The sequence below is a fragment of the Diachasma alloeum genome, unplaced genomic scaffold, assembly GCF_001412515.2.
Source record: "Diachasma alloeum isolate Michigan unplaced genomic scaffold, Dall2.0 Dall_scaffold_00277, whole genome shotgun sequence".
Classification (NCBI taxonomy): Eukaryota; Metazoa; Arthropoda; class Insecta; order Hymenoptera; family Braconidae; genus Diachasma; species Diachasma alloeum.
The window spans coordinates 1,211,029-1,228,444 of record NW_021680416.1 but is presented as its reverse complement, the minus strand read 5'-3'; the positions used below and the strand labels follow the sequence as shown (position 1 = coordinate 1,228,444).

Here is a 17,416-nt window from a genome sequence, read left to right as displayed (position 1 = left end):
GTCAATCTTTTGCTGAAGCATAAAAGTAATGAAGTGCAGAACGAGGTGAGTCATTTCCACTTTGTGAAATTCGTTGAATGTCTCGAGGGGAAACGGGATGAAACATTTATACGAAAATTATTTTTGTGAAGGAAAATTTGAACTACAAAAATAATTTCTATGAATATTCCGCAAATTCGACAGATTCAGAGGTATTAAAAAATAAAAAATCTGGCGAAAAGTCGTTTGGTAGAAAATCCTATTTGTTTTTCGCCGATTTCCACTAAAAATTTCACAAATTTTCTTCTCTGGACATTTTTTCTACAGAAATTCCTCGGCATACGCCTTTCCAATTTTTCCTGGTGGATTTTTTCATTTCCATTAGGAAATAAAGAAAAACTCACGAAATTAATGCTGAGGAATTCTTATAGGAAAAATCCCAATCACAATTAATGTTTTTTTAATCTAATATGTACTAAAATCGCACGCAAAAATTTCTTAATTATTGAAATCTATAAAAAAATAAAATTCTAATTAAAAATTTTTCTAAAAAAAAATTGGACTTGAACAAAAATTGGAGTTTTCTGTTTTTTTAGTTCTTAATTATTGAAATCGATAAAAAATCAACAGAATCCTAATTAAAATTTTTTCTCAAAAAAAAATTGGATTGAGAGAAAAATCGAAGTTTTTTGTTTTTTTAATTCTTAATTATTAAAATCAATAAAAAAATACAACAGACTCCTAATTAAAATTTGTTTTCCAAAAAAATTGTACTGAAAGAAAAATGGGAGTTTCCGGTTTTTTAGTAGGCAACTAAGTACACTTGCGATCATACATTTTATTGATTTATTTTTATTATTATCTATCACTCATTGCACAAGTGCATAACAATAATCATTGAACAGTTATAAACAACTTTTAAGATAATTGCATTTGATAATTAACACTTAAAATAATAACTTATGTCGATTACGCGTATTCATATTAACAATGACTCCTGATTACGATATTTTTTGTGATAGTTTTGCATTTTCAATCTTCATATTTTTCAACCGAGCTGCGATTCCGCCTTCTTTCCCAGAATACTCGCTACTCAAATTTTCCTCCTCTTTCTTCAATGCGATCTCCTGTTGCAATTTCGCTGATAGTATTTCATCTCCCTGTCCTTTTATCTCGTTCCATGCAAAATCGATGTCCTCGGCTTTAGTAAGATGAGTGCATACGGCAAAACGGATTATCAATTTCTCGCGATAAGTCGCAGCAATCAGGTAGATGTGCTTTCTCGCCATTAATCGATCAAGGAGTTGGCGTGTCAGTGAATTGTCACCCTGAAACATTTACACATTACATTAGTATGATAAGGAAAAAATTGAATTTCCCGGGTTAAGCTCATCAAGTCCAAAATTACCTTCATTCTGAAGCAGACGAGGCCCATAGATCTTTGGGTGACAAGTTCAAAACGGTTGTCAGATAGTACGTGTGATTCAAACCTTTTTGCCATTTCTATTGAATGACGTATGTGTTTTTGGAGACCCTCGACTCCATATAATCGCATTACAAACCATAATTTCATAGATCTGAATCGGCGGCCCAAAGGTATTTGCCAGTGCTACAGAAATAAATTTTCAAAATTAAGAGGGAAAATTTCGTGGAATTGCATCCCATTCTGGTGGAGCTGGATTGCAGTTCCGTTCTCTTTTCAAGTTTGTTTCATAATCTCTTCAAACATATGCAAACGATCCACTATTCTTGCGCATAATTATTCAACTTTAAAGTGGAACGAATGGATTTTTTTATACAAAGTGTATGCGAATAATTTTACAGCAGCAATGCAATTTTGTTCAGCCTTATATGGAACTAATTTGGTTCTTCCTAGAATTTATGATCTTTTTTAGAAGACATTAAGTTATAAATATTTTTGCAATCCCGGAAATTGTTCTCTCTCAATATGCGGATGACAGCAATCAGTCAGATTTACTTACCCTGTAATCAGGTGCTAGTCCTTGCTTGTCATGAGCCAAATAAATTCTGTCGACGTTGAAGGCATTAATGAGTTGTCCAGCATCCTTCACCCTAGAACAGACAAAGGATGTAACAACCGATTCTAATCTAATATATATCTTTTAAAAAATTGGAAACTCACCACATAGCCGAGCAATCGAAATTAGTGAGAAGCCATTTGTGAGCATTGAAATTGAAGGAATCAGCATATTCCACTCCAGACATGAGGTGTCGGTATTCAGGACATACGAAGGCAGCACCTTCAATCGAAATTATTGAGAATAAATTAGAGAAAGACTGCTTCGATGATTGATATTTTATAGAGAATGGCTAACATACCTGCATAGGCAGCGTCTATGTGAAGCCAGACATTATTCTCTTGGCAGATTGGTCCGATCTCGTTCAGGTTATCGAAGGCACAAGTGCCGGTGGTTCCGAGGGTTGCAACCACGTAACAGGGGATGAGACCAGCCTTCTTATCTTTCTCCATCGCTTCTCGAAGAGTTTTTCCCCGAAGAGAACAGTTTTCATCAACCGGTAACAATCTCATCGGCATTGAGCCTAGGAGTCCCGCCTTCTCAACGGACGAATTCGATTGGTCTGAAGAGTGAGAAAGTAGAAGGTAAGAGTTGAAACGTATAGCAGTTGAAATAAAAGTATGAGATGACTTCAATAATTTCAATTTACCTGAAGTATAGGCTACGAATTTTGCTTTCAACAGCCCAGCGTCCAAATCTGGATCTTGGCGTTTCATATGCCTAACCATGCGCTCTTTCGCTGCCAGTAGGCCAACCAAAGTTGATTCACTTGCCGAACCCTGAAAGTTGTAATTTTTATAAGTTTTATTAACGAATGGAATATGTTATCCAGACCTGCGACTTTTATACTCTTCATTTTGCTGTAGTAAATATAGTTGGCTCGTTGGTCTAGGGGTATGATTCTCGCTTAGGGTGCGAGAGGTCCCGGGTTCAAATCCCGGACGAGCCCTCATTTTTTTGAAATTTTATTTTTCAATTTACTCAAAATTCTTTCGAATTCCGAAGACTGTGGACACTTATAGGTTTTTGTGAACGAGTTAATTCTATGTAATTACATTTCAACTAGTCCAAAATCGACCAGATAACTCAGCGATATCGATGCCTCTTGTGTGTACTATACCGACTCGACATTCTCATTCATTTAATTTCACAATACAGAGACGGTAAATACCTGTAGAACTCCGCCACCAGGTCCTTCGCTACAGTTCAGGAACTCTTTTGGCAACCCCATCATTTTCCCCAACCAATTCATAGTAACGACTTCCAATTCGGTGCAGGCAGGTGATGATATCCAGGAAAATCCGAGTGTTGTTATCCCGGCACTCATGAGTTCACCCATTACGGCTGGATAGGAATTGGCAGTTGGATAGTAGGCATGGAAATGTGGTGAATTCCAATGTGTTACCTAGTTTTTGCATAAATGACAGTTTTCATTTCTTTTCACTATCAGATTAGAACAGATTACTAAACTTGGAAACTAATTCTGATGTTTTTGCTTGTTTCATAGCCAATTTGAACTTGAATAATTCCATTGATTATAAAAATTTGGGTTTTAGTAATCCTTTCTCTCAATATAACTGCTTCATAACTTGCAAAATGCACTCACTCCTGGCAATATGACTCGTTCTACATCACTCAAAACTTCCTGCCAAGATTCCGGCTTCTCTGGAGCTTCAGCTGGTACTAGTTCGCTCAAATAACCGGGTTCAACACTTGGCAGAACATCTCTTTCCCTCAGGGTATCATTATAGTTAACTATGAAGTCAAGAGTCGCTTTTCCGAACTCAAGAAAATCTTTGTTTTCCATGATTACGGGTTATCACTTCCGAAATCTGAAATGCTCTTAAAGAAAATATTTGCAATTCAGTATGTTGATAGAACTACCTAGATTGTCACAACATTTGGTCGAAATATGTCATCTGATTATATAACACGATGAACGAAAGTGATTAATGTTGATGATTAACACGATCCTGTGATTGACCGATTTCCATTTCGTTGGTTACAACCGGATTCATCGAAGATTTACTGTCGAATGGACCGCGGAAGATGAAGGTGACGAATATTTATACCTCATACCACATTTAAAACTTTCACCGGACTTTCTCTGTAATCCCTAAAAATGAACATGAGCCAACTACGTGTAATGTTGCATTTGAAAATATTACGTTTAATTTGTTTATTGGGACGTAAAGTATCCCAACTAAACTTTCGAATTTAATGCTGACATTTTTATTACATTTTATATGGAGCTATGATCTTAGAACTTAGACCATTATTTGATCCATAATTTCATTTAGTACACTCCACATTTGCTAACGCTTCTCATGTACGCTACAAAAGAGAATTGATTTCCTCTGTGTGTGGGTTTAAATATACACGTCTCCCTAATTATATCTCTCCCGTAAAAATCCGTGAAATTTTCTCCTCATCTAGTATCCAAGGTTTTTCACCATATAAATTTGAAAAAGGAAGAGTATAATACTCCGAGTGAAATTCAGAATGACAAATAAAAATGAAATATGGAGGTTACAATTACAATAAATGTATACATTAAGATAGAGATAAGTATATTTACCAGACTCAGAGAAAGTTCTCACAGTTTGGAGCAAGAATAATTGTTAATCTTCTGAGATAGTGTTAGATTTTTTCCCAAAACGTGCAACTATTGGAATGGAACAATTAATCACATAGCCCACCGGTAATAACTATGATATTTTGGAAGTTTGCCAACTGTGAACTCTCGTGTAAGACTGTTCTAAACTACGACTTAGTCCCTTTATATATCTTCAGTGCAGATGGGGTACATAAGTTTGTCTGTGCATGAGCTATTCCATTCTTAGGCTGTTCTAAGGAAATTGTTACTCTAAGCAACCACCACCTTTTCTATACAATTTTTTTTCTGCACGTCAGTGTTCATTGGAGCGTATGGTCTTTAGGGATAACCACGAACATTGATTGGCTTATGGAAAATCTTGCGTGACCGTCACTTCCCCGATATTATACAACTTATACTATCCGGTACCTGAGAGAACGGAATTCCGATCTTCTTCTCAGTGGATGACCCTGACATTGAGTATACGAATCGATGGATTTTACTACGGGATTGCTTATTATCACGATCGCTAATTATTATAAAGAACAATAATTTCTATGAATCTTATAAAGGAGGATCGACGTTCTTATATAATCCGAGGACGTGGATTTTTTTTTCTCCCATAACATGGGGTCAATGAAAACAGTCATTGCCAATAGAAGACTGAAAAACTTCTCCGCGAACGGGTGGGATCTAGAAACTACTTTTGAGAATCTCCTAATTGGGTCAAAACTGTTTAGGTAACGAAGAGCTCCATACGTATAGTTTGTATGACGGAAGATGAGATTTTTTTCTGCCTTGAGGCGGATGGACGGTGTCCTCGATTTTTTCCATACCGATCTCTGGCGGTTGTCCGTGAAAGTTGTAATTTTAAGTGCGGCTCGTTGGTCTAGGGGTATGATTCTCGCTTAGGGTGCGAGAGGTCCCGGGTTCAAATCCCGGACGAGCCCTAATTTTTTTAATTTTTTGAGAATCATGCAACTAGCTCTTCAAATATGTAGTTTATTGCGAAGCACTGATTATCAATATCGACTCGACTGTTCTCATAGCAAATAGTTATTCAATCCATGTGTTCAGTTATACAATAGTCGACAATTAGGTATCACTTGCGTAATAAATGACCATAATTATAACACTAATATGATTGGATCAGTTTAAACATTGTATGTAGCTTTCCGATCATGAGTTTGGTCATTATTTTCCAGATGGTTGGTTTTTCCACAATCAGTAGATCCTTTTGTTGGAATCAAGGTAACACACGCGTCACCATGAAAAAAGTTGGCACTTCCGCAAAGAATATCCGAAATTTACTCCAAGACAGAAATTATCTGGAACAGATGCAAAAAAATATCTGTGTCAAATGTGATGATCGAATTGTAAAAAAAAATTACAAACAATTCCTCAAGAATCATATGCTGAGAATTGCGTAACCGTTCTGTGGGGTATTAACCTTAAAAAGAAAAAAATATCATTGAAGGAAGACAGGCACATTGTGCAAACTTGACAGCACTGTTGTGAAGGTTACCACATAAATAATATGGTGGTTATGATAGAAATATGAACGTATTGCTCAGCAAAACAACTTTGTTAGGCGTAATCTTTCGTTCCATAATATCGTTTTGCCCTCATTAAACAAAAATGTTTTTTTTTTTATTGTCCGGAGTTTCGATTTAATCAAACTCGAGAAAAAGTACTATTTCTTGAACATGTGTTCTTAAAGCAACACGTCCAGTATTGGAGAAAAAATTAATGCTTTTCCGTGTTAACCCCTCGAATTCGGGACCTTCAGCGCCCAAATTGTCCTTGCATATGGACCTCGTACTGGAGGAGTTAAGAAAGTCCGCCTTCAAGCAATTGGTCTGTCCGATCTATCAAGTTGAATTTCAAATTTTTGTCAAGTTTATCCTTGCTGGATCCAGGACACGTCAGTTAGGAAGGGTTACTTTTACCATGCAAACCTTATCGAATTTACTCACCATTCTCTTCCTTTCCAAGGAGTTCACGAAGTGCTTCACAATTCGTTAATTAATAATCCTGGAATCATATTTTTTTGTAACGAACGTGTGTTTTTACCTCATTAATATTTCCGGGTGTGATACGACCAAATTGGAGAGAATATTAGTCTTCAGTGGTTCACAGTGGTCCTTTGACTACTCACTATTGGCGAATCGGAGTTGAATCAAACTTGTAAAAAAATACATGAAGTCAGTATTCATTTTCCACGTCATTCCAATTTACGACTTACTTTATTGCTCATTCTTAACTTGATTCTTCTTTTTAGTGTATTTTTTTGGTCGATGAGACAAGTACTCCAGATAGCAATCTACATTGGAAGAAGGTTACACGTGCCTGCTTCTTTCTGCCACACAGGATGAACATGTAAGCTTTGTTTCTATATACATTTCACTTCATAATCATTTACAATATCTTTAATTCGTTCTGTATTCATTACTGTCAAATGATACATAGTATTAATGAATGTAGGGGGAACCGTCTCGACAAAAGTGATATCAGTATAATTTACATGAGATTAACATCATACAAAAGTTGTAGTTCTCGACTGGAAACTGAAATCAGACTAGAATAAGGCACTGATCAGTACAAACTGATTTTGATCAATTTAAGATAAGAACCGTAATGCTTATTTGGAACTGCCTGATCAAAATACTAAAATCGGACCTTTCTGATCAGTACCAGATCGGATACAGAACCAGTCGGGATTTGACTAATCAAAATAGGGAATAAGAATAGAATTCACTCCTGGATCTAGATACTCTGGTCAGAATCTTGCAGCATCAAGCAGTAACCGCACCTAGAAAATCACAATTATCAGATCGTAATCCGGAAGTCTAATGAATTGATTTTGGAAGTTCTCAGTGCTATAAGATTTTGAAAGAAGTAATACATGTTCATAATTCCTGCAAGAGGATTAAAGTTTATAATGTTGGACAATGAATCCTCATCGCATCTTGGTATATTACAATATGAAAGTTTTCTGAACTTCTTGGGTGACTGAAGCTTCATCTAATTCGATTGATAATTAAGACTCGATTCAATCCAAGTTATTGTTATTGGCAATACACCATCATTTGGTGATGACTATGATGTGAAAATAATAGTACTTCCTTTCTGACAAGCGTAACCGTCAAAGTAAGGAAGACTGAAATAAGTAGAATTCATCTGTTTTTTGTATATTTTTTTTTTCTTCACAGAGGTGGCTGTAAACGTGTCTCCCGGAGGAAAAAGTGCTCATTTTGTCTAAGACCTTCAACAGGGGGCGTAGCTCAGATGGTAGAGCGCTCGCTTAGCATGCGAGAGGTACCGGGATCGATACCCGGCGCCTCCAAATCCATTTTTTTCCACTTTAATATTGCAAAAAAATATTCCAGAAACAAGCAAGAATCAGTCGCACTTCGTCAAATATGATAAAAACGGTTATATCACTTTTTTTCAGCGTCCCGGATGATTGCACTAGCATAACAAGGAATAAAAGCAGTTATATATGGGCAGTCCTACCTCTTCTGAAGAAGGAGAAACCTCCATCAGAACCCTCTAGCTACAGGCCAATCAACCTCACGCCTACCATCAGCAAGGTATTTGAGTGCATCATAAACACAGCCATTGTCTCCCAATGTAACGACAACAATATCATCCCAGACACACAGTTTGGGTTTCGACATCGCCACTCAACAACTCACGCAATAAATCAATTGCTTTTAGATGCCAATCTCGAGATCAGTAGAAGAAACTTCGTGGGTGCCACTTTGATTGATCTCGAGAAAGCATTTGATTCAGTTTGGTTGGAGGGTCTCATCTTCAAACTTATTAAAAAAGAATTTTCATTACACCTCATAAAAATGATATGGGATATGGTTCGTAACAAGCACTTCTGCATCAGTGGAAATGGTATGACATCATCTCTAAACTTTGACATTCGCGAAGGCCTTCAACAGGGCACAGTGAATTCGCCTGTGCTATTCTCCATCTACACCAGTGACATTCTGAACGCCTTCGGAATGAACTCAGGTGGCCCATCGAGATCAATCGCTTATGCGGATGATCTCATAATTTACATCGCTGACAAATCCATTCGCAATATCGAGAATCAAATGGAAACCCTGGTGAATAAAGTCAATAACTTATATTCGACTTGGAATCTTCGGATGAACCCCAGTAAATGCGAGGCTATACTCCTCAGGAAGCCTTACTCTCTTCTCACATCACACAAAAAAATCACATTTGAAATTACCACGTTCCACCCAGACACTCGTGAGCCAATCATCATTCCCACGAAAAACATTGTAAAATACCTGGGCATGCACATAGACTGCCGCATCCGATGCTCAACACATGCTGATATTCAACTAACGAAGGCCACCACTCGCTTCAGATCGCTCACACGGTTATTTCATAACTCTCATATCTCCAAACGAGCTCGCATCATATGCTACTTGATTTTGGTAAGACCCCTCCTCACGTATGCCTGCCCGGCCTGGTGGAACCTAGGGGCTGCTCAAATGGAAAAAATTAGATGCTTCGAACGTCGTTGCCTGCGCGCATCTCTTCGACTCTACACAACCCCTGATTCGGGGTACAAAGGCCGTGTTAATAATAAGACTTTATACGATACAGCAAATATCACGAGGATAGATAACTTCATCCTATACCTCACTCGTAACTATTACCAAGGTCTCACCACCATAAACAACGACACTGTAAAAAAATTGAGCATTGTTGACCCAGTCATCACTGCTCATGAAGCTTCATCAGGGTATATCCAACCCCAAGCTTTCACCTACTTTGATCGTTTGGGAATAATACAAGATCATAACAACGTGCCTACGATCTACCATTTCAGTAGACACAAAAATGATAAAAAATACCAACCAATGTCACCCATGACATCCCTCGGTTGTACTCAATGGTCATTCCTGAGATTGACTTCAACGACAACTCCAGAACCACTAAGAAATTTTGGTGGCTAGACGAGACTGCAGTGCACTTCAACGAACTCAAGCAACGAGCCGAGCCCAAACTCACACCTGGCCACAACCAACGAGGTTCCTGACACCCCCATCTCGACTGAACTCAGAGCTTCCTTCTCTTAAATATTAACTTTTTTTTTAGTTGGTACTTAAAACCAAAGGGGATGTTATCCCATTGATATTATCACTTGTATATATTGTAAATAGGGGGGGGGGTTCTACTTAGCTTTAATTTAATTTTAATTATTAACATTCACATTATCACATCAAGGGGTTTTTTTTTCTCTCAACCATTTTCCCTACAGATAATAAATACCGATAGTGCCAGGTTGTCTGAGTGTCTCCGCACCAACCTTATACATAAAATTATATTAAGATAGAGTCAACTAATGTTCTTAAACTCTCGAGTGATAAAAAGATTCTGAGATCCTAGTCCTCTGCTAGGCACATGTTTCAAAGCCTCCAATAATGGTAAATTAACCAAAAGTGTTCTTTGTAAAAGTTTATTACACTTATTAGTATAATATGTATCGCTGGTTGAATAAATGAAAATAAAGTTTGTTATAAAAAAAAAAAAGTAGAGCGCTCGCTTAGCATGCGAGAGGTACCGGGATCGATACCCGGCGCCTCCAAATCCATTTTTTTCCACTTTAATATTGCAAAAAAATATTCCAGAAACAAGCAAGAATCAGTCTCACTTCGTCAAATATGATAAAAACGGTTATATCACATTTTTTTCAGCGTCCCGGATGATTGCACTAGCATAACAAGGAATAAAAGCAGTTATATATGGGCTTATATGTGATCCATATATACAGATATATATGCCAATGTTCTCAGATCGCGCATACTGGATGCACTCAACAAAATTAAATCGCTACGATGTAGTGAGGAGAAAGAGAGAGAAGCGATGTACAACCTGTATGGAATGAGCTTCGTAGGCGATCGAATTTTATGTGAATGTAAAAATGTACAAAGGGAAAAATATACATTTCAACCAAAATTAACAGCATAGAATTCTGAACTTTGCATTTTCTGGTGAATACGAATTCCATTATTTGCGCCCGTTGTTTATTCGCATCTTTTTTTCTGCTACAACTTCTTTCTTTTATACATTTCTTTATTCTCATAGATGAAGACCATGGCGACGTATTTTCTTGGGTGGGCAAGGAGGAAAATGAGAAATAAGGGAAACCTCCTACCACTACAGTTGGCGGAAGAGAAAAAAAAATGCCAAGCGCATTGATATAGCAAAAGGGGAAAACGACGCTGGAAACAGTACAAGAGAAGAAGAGAGAGATGAGAGGGTTCGCGGGGGATATATCGAACCGAGGGAGTCACAGAGGCGGAGTCGTCCCACAGTTGCTATGGGAACGTGTGACACTCTCTTTCGTGTTCTCACCCGCGTGTGCAGGAGTACCCGCAGGTTCTTGAGGAGAAAACCAGTAGGCTCTGGAGATCTTGGGGTTTATGGGCCTCCTGCCCTCTGTCCAGCGCTACAGATTTAGCCATTTCCACTGTCTTCGTCATGCTGAATGTCGAAAAATTTTTATTTCCGATCAGACGTTCTTCCGTTCGAGGGTTGTTTTTCAAAGATGGGATGCCTTTTGTAATTTAAAGAAATGTAAACTTGCGTAACTCTTTCGGTTTGATTAGAGATAAGGTTTTGCCGGATTGCATACAATGAAGGATTAAAATTCTCGTTGGAGAAGATTCTATGGTGAAATGGAAAAAGAACGTGTAATTTAAAGTTTTTCTGCTTCGAAAAACGATTTCATTTCCACTGCAGAATCACAAATGCAACGAAAATGAAAGCCATATATAAATATATGCTAGAATTGTCGTACATATTCACCGCAATTTTGGTGAAGCGTATGTGGGGGCTGGAAGATGTCGCGAGAGGCGACCGCGCGTGGAAATATACGACGTACATATGATCCAGAGTGGAGGTCCACCGAATGAGACAGACAAAGAGGAAAAGGTGGAAGATAGACGGCTTTGGATGACATATGCAGAATGTAGCCACCTCTATATTTTACTCTGGAGCTATTTCGTGTGAATTTACGGCGATCTACTGGGCTTTTCTCTTTTCCGCCTTTTCATTCTCACCTAAACCCACCCTCTCAAATGCGTTTCTACCCTTCTCTCTATTTACTTTTTTTTTGTTGCTTTCCGCTTTTTCCCTCCCTTTCGTGCACTTCTACGTCTCACACCTCTTTGGACTACTTGCAAAAGATAAAACGCGAATATCATTCGCGCATCACCCAATGAACTCACTCGCTCGCGTGTCAAAGCACTTTTCTTTTATTCCCGGTGATAACATAATTCTCGGTTGAGTTTTGCCGTTATTTTCTATTCAGGTTCTTCTTGTTCTGTATAAGTGGACGGTATAATCTTCACTCGTTATGAATTTGTGCTGATGATATTTTCATCGTTTCTGAAATTACGAGGCATACAAAATGAATATCAACATAAAACGGAAAATTGAATGAACGCTGATAGACATTTTCCAGTTCAACGAAAAATTGACTTTTTTTTAACGGTTCAACAGTTTCGGTTGAACCGTTAAAAAAGCGATAGAGTCGCAGCGCAAATCATTCAAATCCACATGTAAAGTCACGAAAATCATAATCACAGTTAAATCGAATGCTGAAAAAAATTAGTGAGAAATTGCTTTGTTGCGTGACAACACACGCAGTTAATATTTTTTATATTATAATTAATAATTGTAGAAAATAACCATCCCTTCACCTCACACACGTCTCGACGCGCCATTCATTCTTTTCAATTTTCCGTTCATTTATTGCTTGGCGCGTCTTGGGGTAAAAACGTATAACAATTTCTTCGAAACAGTTGTAAAAACTCAATTAACAGAAATTTCCCGAACTTTCCCAAATCCTCGAAAATTTCGTTTCCCTCATAACAAATACTTTTATTGTTATCCGTCTGCCTCGTCCAATTCTCAATCGTTTTAGTTTGCTCCCTTTATTATTATTGAAGACAATTTGTGCCATCCTCAAAATTCACCTCCATCAACATTGTCCTAATCCACAAAATAGTCTTAATCCCTTCCAGATGTGCCCCTCCTTCTAGGCAGACCGAGCCTCTCTCAGTCCCTCAACTGACCCGAACAAAGGCCTGGGTTTTTCCAGTCCCAAAAGCCAATAGAAATCATCCTATTTTCTCCAGTCGAATTTTCTCCCTCCTCTTCAAGTTTTCGACCAATGACATTTCCATTCTCATCGATAATCCCTTTAACCTACTCCCTCTTCCCCTTCTATCTTTGCGATTCTCTCTCGGCAAAAATCTTACAACAAAATTCAGTATTCATCTAAACTTAAAAGTGTAAACATCGAAACAAAATCCAAGTGTATCCGGAATCAAAATAAACTGTTAATTTGTTAAATATTAAATCGTGTGTGCGTGTCAATATTTATTAACGTTTCCAGTTGTTCTCGATCTTTCCTCATCTCGTTGATCCCTCTCTTAAGTATCGTCAACTCATAAGTGATACAAAGAACCCATTCGGCGTATCACGTTTCCCCCAAAATAATTTTGAATAATCAAACTAGTCAAATTTACAACTTGGCTAGAATCAAATCAGGATTGTTGTTTTGTGGCGAAACATGCTTTCTTCACAATATAGTCAATATATTTGGGCGAGTCATGATAGCCAACATCGCCCGAACGTTAAGATTTTTTACCTTTCCTTGAATATTGATTTCAAAATAATTTTTTCGTAACAACAGATGATGCAACCAATCTCATGATCGGATTCGGTCAAGATGGCGTTGGGCAGTATTTTGTAAATTACAATTGGATTCATTTAAACAATCATTTTTTTAGTTATCGTTACCGAACAACAATCGGTCACATAAACATACATATATACATCTGGCCATAATCTACAAATAGCATATTCAAACTTCTGAGACCAAAATTAGTTATCCTGATAAAAAACTGAAAATTTCGGATTTCACAAATACAATGCTTCTATTCGGAAGCAAAAATCAACAAGATGATATATTTATTTTTTCAAAAATGACAGTGCGTTCAAGGATTTTTATCGAAAACCCGAAAATTCGAAATATCTCGAAAATTTTTTCAACTTCAGTAGTGAATTGGTCAATCGGTTCAAGTCGACTTAGCCTCTAATTGGGTTTTTGTTAAATAACTCGGAATTCAAGAAAGAGGAAAATTTTTGTAAGATCTTTTTCGATAGTCTTGACTTTTCTTTATAAAAAAGATTTTTAGGAAAATTTTACCAAGTTCTTTAGAATTTGAGATATTCATCGCGAACTGGCGCTAGAATGGATTTGAGTTGAACCGTTTGACCACTTCACTACTGATATATTTTCATTTGTTGAGATAGAAGTCGTCGAGACAAATATTTTGAAAAAAAAGAATTGCCATCGGTTAGGCAGTTTTCGAGTAATTTCTCAAAAAACGGCGATTCTCAAATAGCGATTTCTCAAAAACGGCTGGGGCGGTTGGACTGAACTTGAGCACAGAGTCAGTCCTTATTAATACCTATAATCGGACAAAATTACGATTTTTTTGGAATTATTTTAATTCTCTATTCCGTCGATTTTCTAAAAGTTGGTCATCAAACTTCGTATTTTTACAGTTCAGACTATTCTACGTCATTCCCACGTAAAATTAGAGAACCTAAAAATTGAACGATTTCAATGCTTTTATTAGTAAGCAATAGGGAGAATAGCAATGAATTAAAACGAAACCCCAGATTCTTGTCGCAAGAGTCAGCAAAAATACAGATCGGTAATTCACATGAATGGGACAAGAAATGGGATGATGGTGGTTGCTCGGAGAAAATTGGAACTGTCGTGGGTGTTACTTTTATGACCATTTGTTACTCTTCGCGGTAGGAACCACCTTGCAATCGAGTCGTATAGATTGGAGACAATGCCCCCACCGTCTAATTGAATTATCCAAAAAAAAAATTTTTCTCATCTTCGGTATTGTCCCAAAAACTCCACTCAACCAAATGAAAATTAATCAGAATTGTGAATAGGGTCAGTTGGACCTGTGGAATGGTCGAAATAAAGTTTGATGGTGATGGAGACGAGGGTATGCGGGGCCAGATTCGTATTCCACATCAGTCTGGGGATAGTGTCCCAGTCGTAAAGCCAAACTTTCTCATTGGGCAGTCTGTGCCGCGGAAATAGAAGACTTGAATATCACTCGACCCTTCGTCCTCGTCACGTACCAGACGCAAGAAGCCACTATATCACAAACGAAATCATTCCAGAATGACGATTCCGTCATAACACCCAGACGTCACAGTATTCTGTTATTCTCATTGCATAATATATCTCGGCGTGTGTCATTTCAAGATGAAAACGTAAGAGATGTGATATTATTTAATGATATTGCAGATAATTAAGTCATCGATATTTAATAAAGAAATTCAGGAGAACAAAATGAGGATCGCAATTTGGAATAGCGACAATATCAAGATTAGAAATCGTGGAGGGGTTAGCGCGGGAAGTACGAATAGAGTTGTGATTATACATTTCACTATGGGAAGGAACGTAACAGCGGAGTAAATCAGTGCTGCCAACTTAGACCTCGAACGGTACGACGTTGTCACTTTTCCTGTCCATATTAATTATTTTCCAATTATCCAAAAGACTAGCTGGAAAAATAAAAGAAGGCTTGAATCATATGGGAAAAAATAGAAAAGCTATTAAAAAAATTTTTCGAACACAAAAATGGTCGAAATAGATTGAAAATTTGTATTTGAAATATGGTTTTTTTTAGTTCAGCGATTGGTTTTCTGTGAGAGAACAATAGATTTTCCTCCGTCTCATTTCATTTATCCCAAATGGATAAATGAATTCCAAAAAAAGTTGAAATGTTGCCAGTTTATAGGTCTTAATGAGGACTAACTCTGCAAAATTTCAATGAAAAATAATAATATTGTGTGCAAATTTTTCAATCGCAAATAATATTCCTAAACGACACGTTCGTTATTATAAATGAATAATATTTAGGGGTTATTATCATGTATCGAATTTCTATTGAATCTTCATATTTTTCAGCACATCATGTTCAAATCATCAATTTTTTAATTTATCGAATTTAATTTATATAATTTCAGAAACCATTTGTGATCTATAAAAGTTTCATTACAAGTCTATGCTTCCATGAAAAAATTCCATTTAATCATTCAATTTATGAGGGGCTTTATGAACATTTTAATTTATGCATTCTCATACATTGTCTTGATTTTCAAGACAATAGTTCATGAGTAAAAGGCACTTATGGCGATTATTTCCTACCAAGGTCTCAGACTCTAAATTGTACGTTGATTATAGGCGCATTCTCAGTTGCCAACAATTTCGATTTTTTACAAACATTTAAAAATACCGGTACATTACAGGCTATAAAGACAATTACGAGGTAATTCATATTTGCACAAATTGTCTTGGCTTTGTATCCTATTTCGTTACTCATTAAAACGGAGAATGAAAAGATCAAAGCTGCTTGATTTGAATCACATGGACAATGTAAACCCTTCAAGCTGGGAATTATCATGAAAAAGAAGAATAACCACTGTTATATGATTTCTAACAAATTCTCTGTGTGAATCGCGGAAAATGAGCGAACGTTGTACTCATCACGAATTCATCAGCGCTGGGGTTTATGCGAGTTTACATCCATCGGTGGAATAGTGTGGATTTAACTAAGCAGACTTTACCAATCTTGCTGAAGAATTTTGCTCATGTGTGAATTACGTTTTCTGTTTGATGTTGAGATTGCTAGGCATGCCCATGATATAATATGAATGATTGAGTTCGGGCCCAAAAATTCCTTCATGCATCAAAAAATTAAATTCGAAAGTCAATTTGATTCAATTCGATTCGCAAATTTTGTTTGAATTCAGTAAAAAATTTTAAGCAGATTTTGGGTATTGGTCAGTTTTCAGTGGATATCTTGAAATCTAAGGCAGATACATAGATCGGCATCAATCATTACTTTAGTGATATTATATGAGAAGTTATTTGTTATTTGTTATTTTATTGTTAAAACGAATGTCCGAATTTCACACACATTTTGTAGATATTTTCCAAATATTCCATTGATTTTCTGTTCAAATAATCTGGAAATCGATAAAATACTTGATTCTTCAGTTCAATTATTCTGTGAAAATTCAGAAAAATCAGGAATATCCAGGGAACAATTGTAAATTCGTGTCATTCTGTTTCTGAATATTCATGTTCCACTGAAAATTCTTAGATTTCCGTGAATTCTACTTAAAACTTGAAATTTCATAACCTTTGTTTCCTAAATCCAATTCAATGTCACTCTTATGAGATTTACTACAACACGTTCCATGAAATTTCAAAAAATTTCTAACAGTGTAAAAAGTCAGTGTCATCGAACACCGAAACATGGTCCCCTGAATTTCCTATAATTCTGAATTTGAAAAAACTGATCTGCGTGCGTTCACGCATTCCCCAGAGACGAAATTGCGGGCTACCTGGTTTCTTCTTTTCTCAACAGTGGATTTTGCGATTCGAAAAAAAAATGAAGGGACGGCTGATAACAGCAACTGGAGTAGAGGTGAAAGCATGTGGAAGTTGGAAGTGGAGTGAAGGGGGAGATTTCCATTTACCCCTCCGCGCCTCGTCCTCATCGATTCTCGGGCTCTCCTATGGGTTGTACTTCTTTGCCCTCCCGCCAGCGTAGAGCTACGAAGAAATTCACTTTTGGAAAAAAAAAGGAGAATGCGCGCGAAAAATCAATGTAGCTTCGCCATTGGTCAGAGGACAACCAACGCGGCGCGTCCATTG

General features: G+C 37.0%; 1 protein-coding gene and 3 non-coding genes across 4 annotated transcripts; 3 read left to right on the top strand and 1 right to left on the bottom strand.

The window, feature by feature from the left end:
• Positions 1-942: 942 nt before the first annotated feature.
• Positions 943-4,616, bottom strand: LOC107038037 (aromatic-L-amino-acid decarboxylase). The gene is made up of 9 exons (XM_015256902.1): positions 4,597-4,616; positions 3,625-3,860; positions 3,190-3,423; positions 2,668-2,797; positions 2,320-2,580; positions 2,123-2,240; positions 1,962-2,052; positions 1,388-1,588; positions 943-1,307 (listed from the first exon to the last, which is right to left on the bottom strand). Exons 2-9 carry the CDS (start codon positions 3,823-3,825, stop codon positions 981-983), a joined length of 1,563 nt encoding a protein of 520 aa, XP_015112388.1. The 5' UTR covers positions 3,826-3,860; positions 4,597-4,616; the 3' UTR covers positions 943-980.
• On the top strand, positions 2,896-2,967 carry Trnap-agg. Its single transcript has one exon. It is a non-coding gene; the product is annotated as a tRNA-Pro (tRNA).
• Positions 4,617-5,492: 876 nt separating the features above from the next.
• Trnap-agg lies at positions 5,493-5,564 on the top strand. Its single transcript has one exon. It is a non-coding gene; the product is annotated as a tRNA-Pro (tRNA).
• A 2,323-nt stretch (positions 5,565-7,887) lies between these two features.
• Positions 7,888-7,960, top strand: Trnaa-agc. Its single transcript has one exon. It is a non-coding gene; the product is annotated as a tRNA-Ala (tRNA).
• Positions 7,961-17,416: the final 9,456 nt, after the last annotated feature.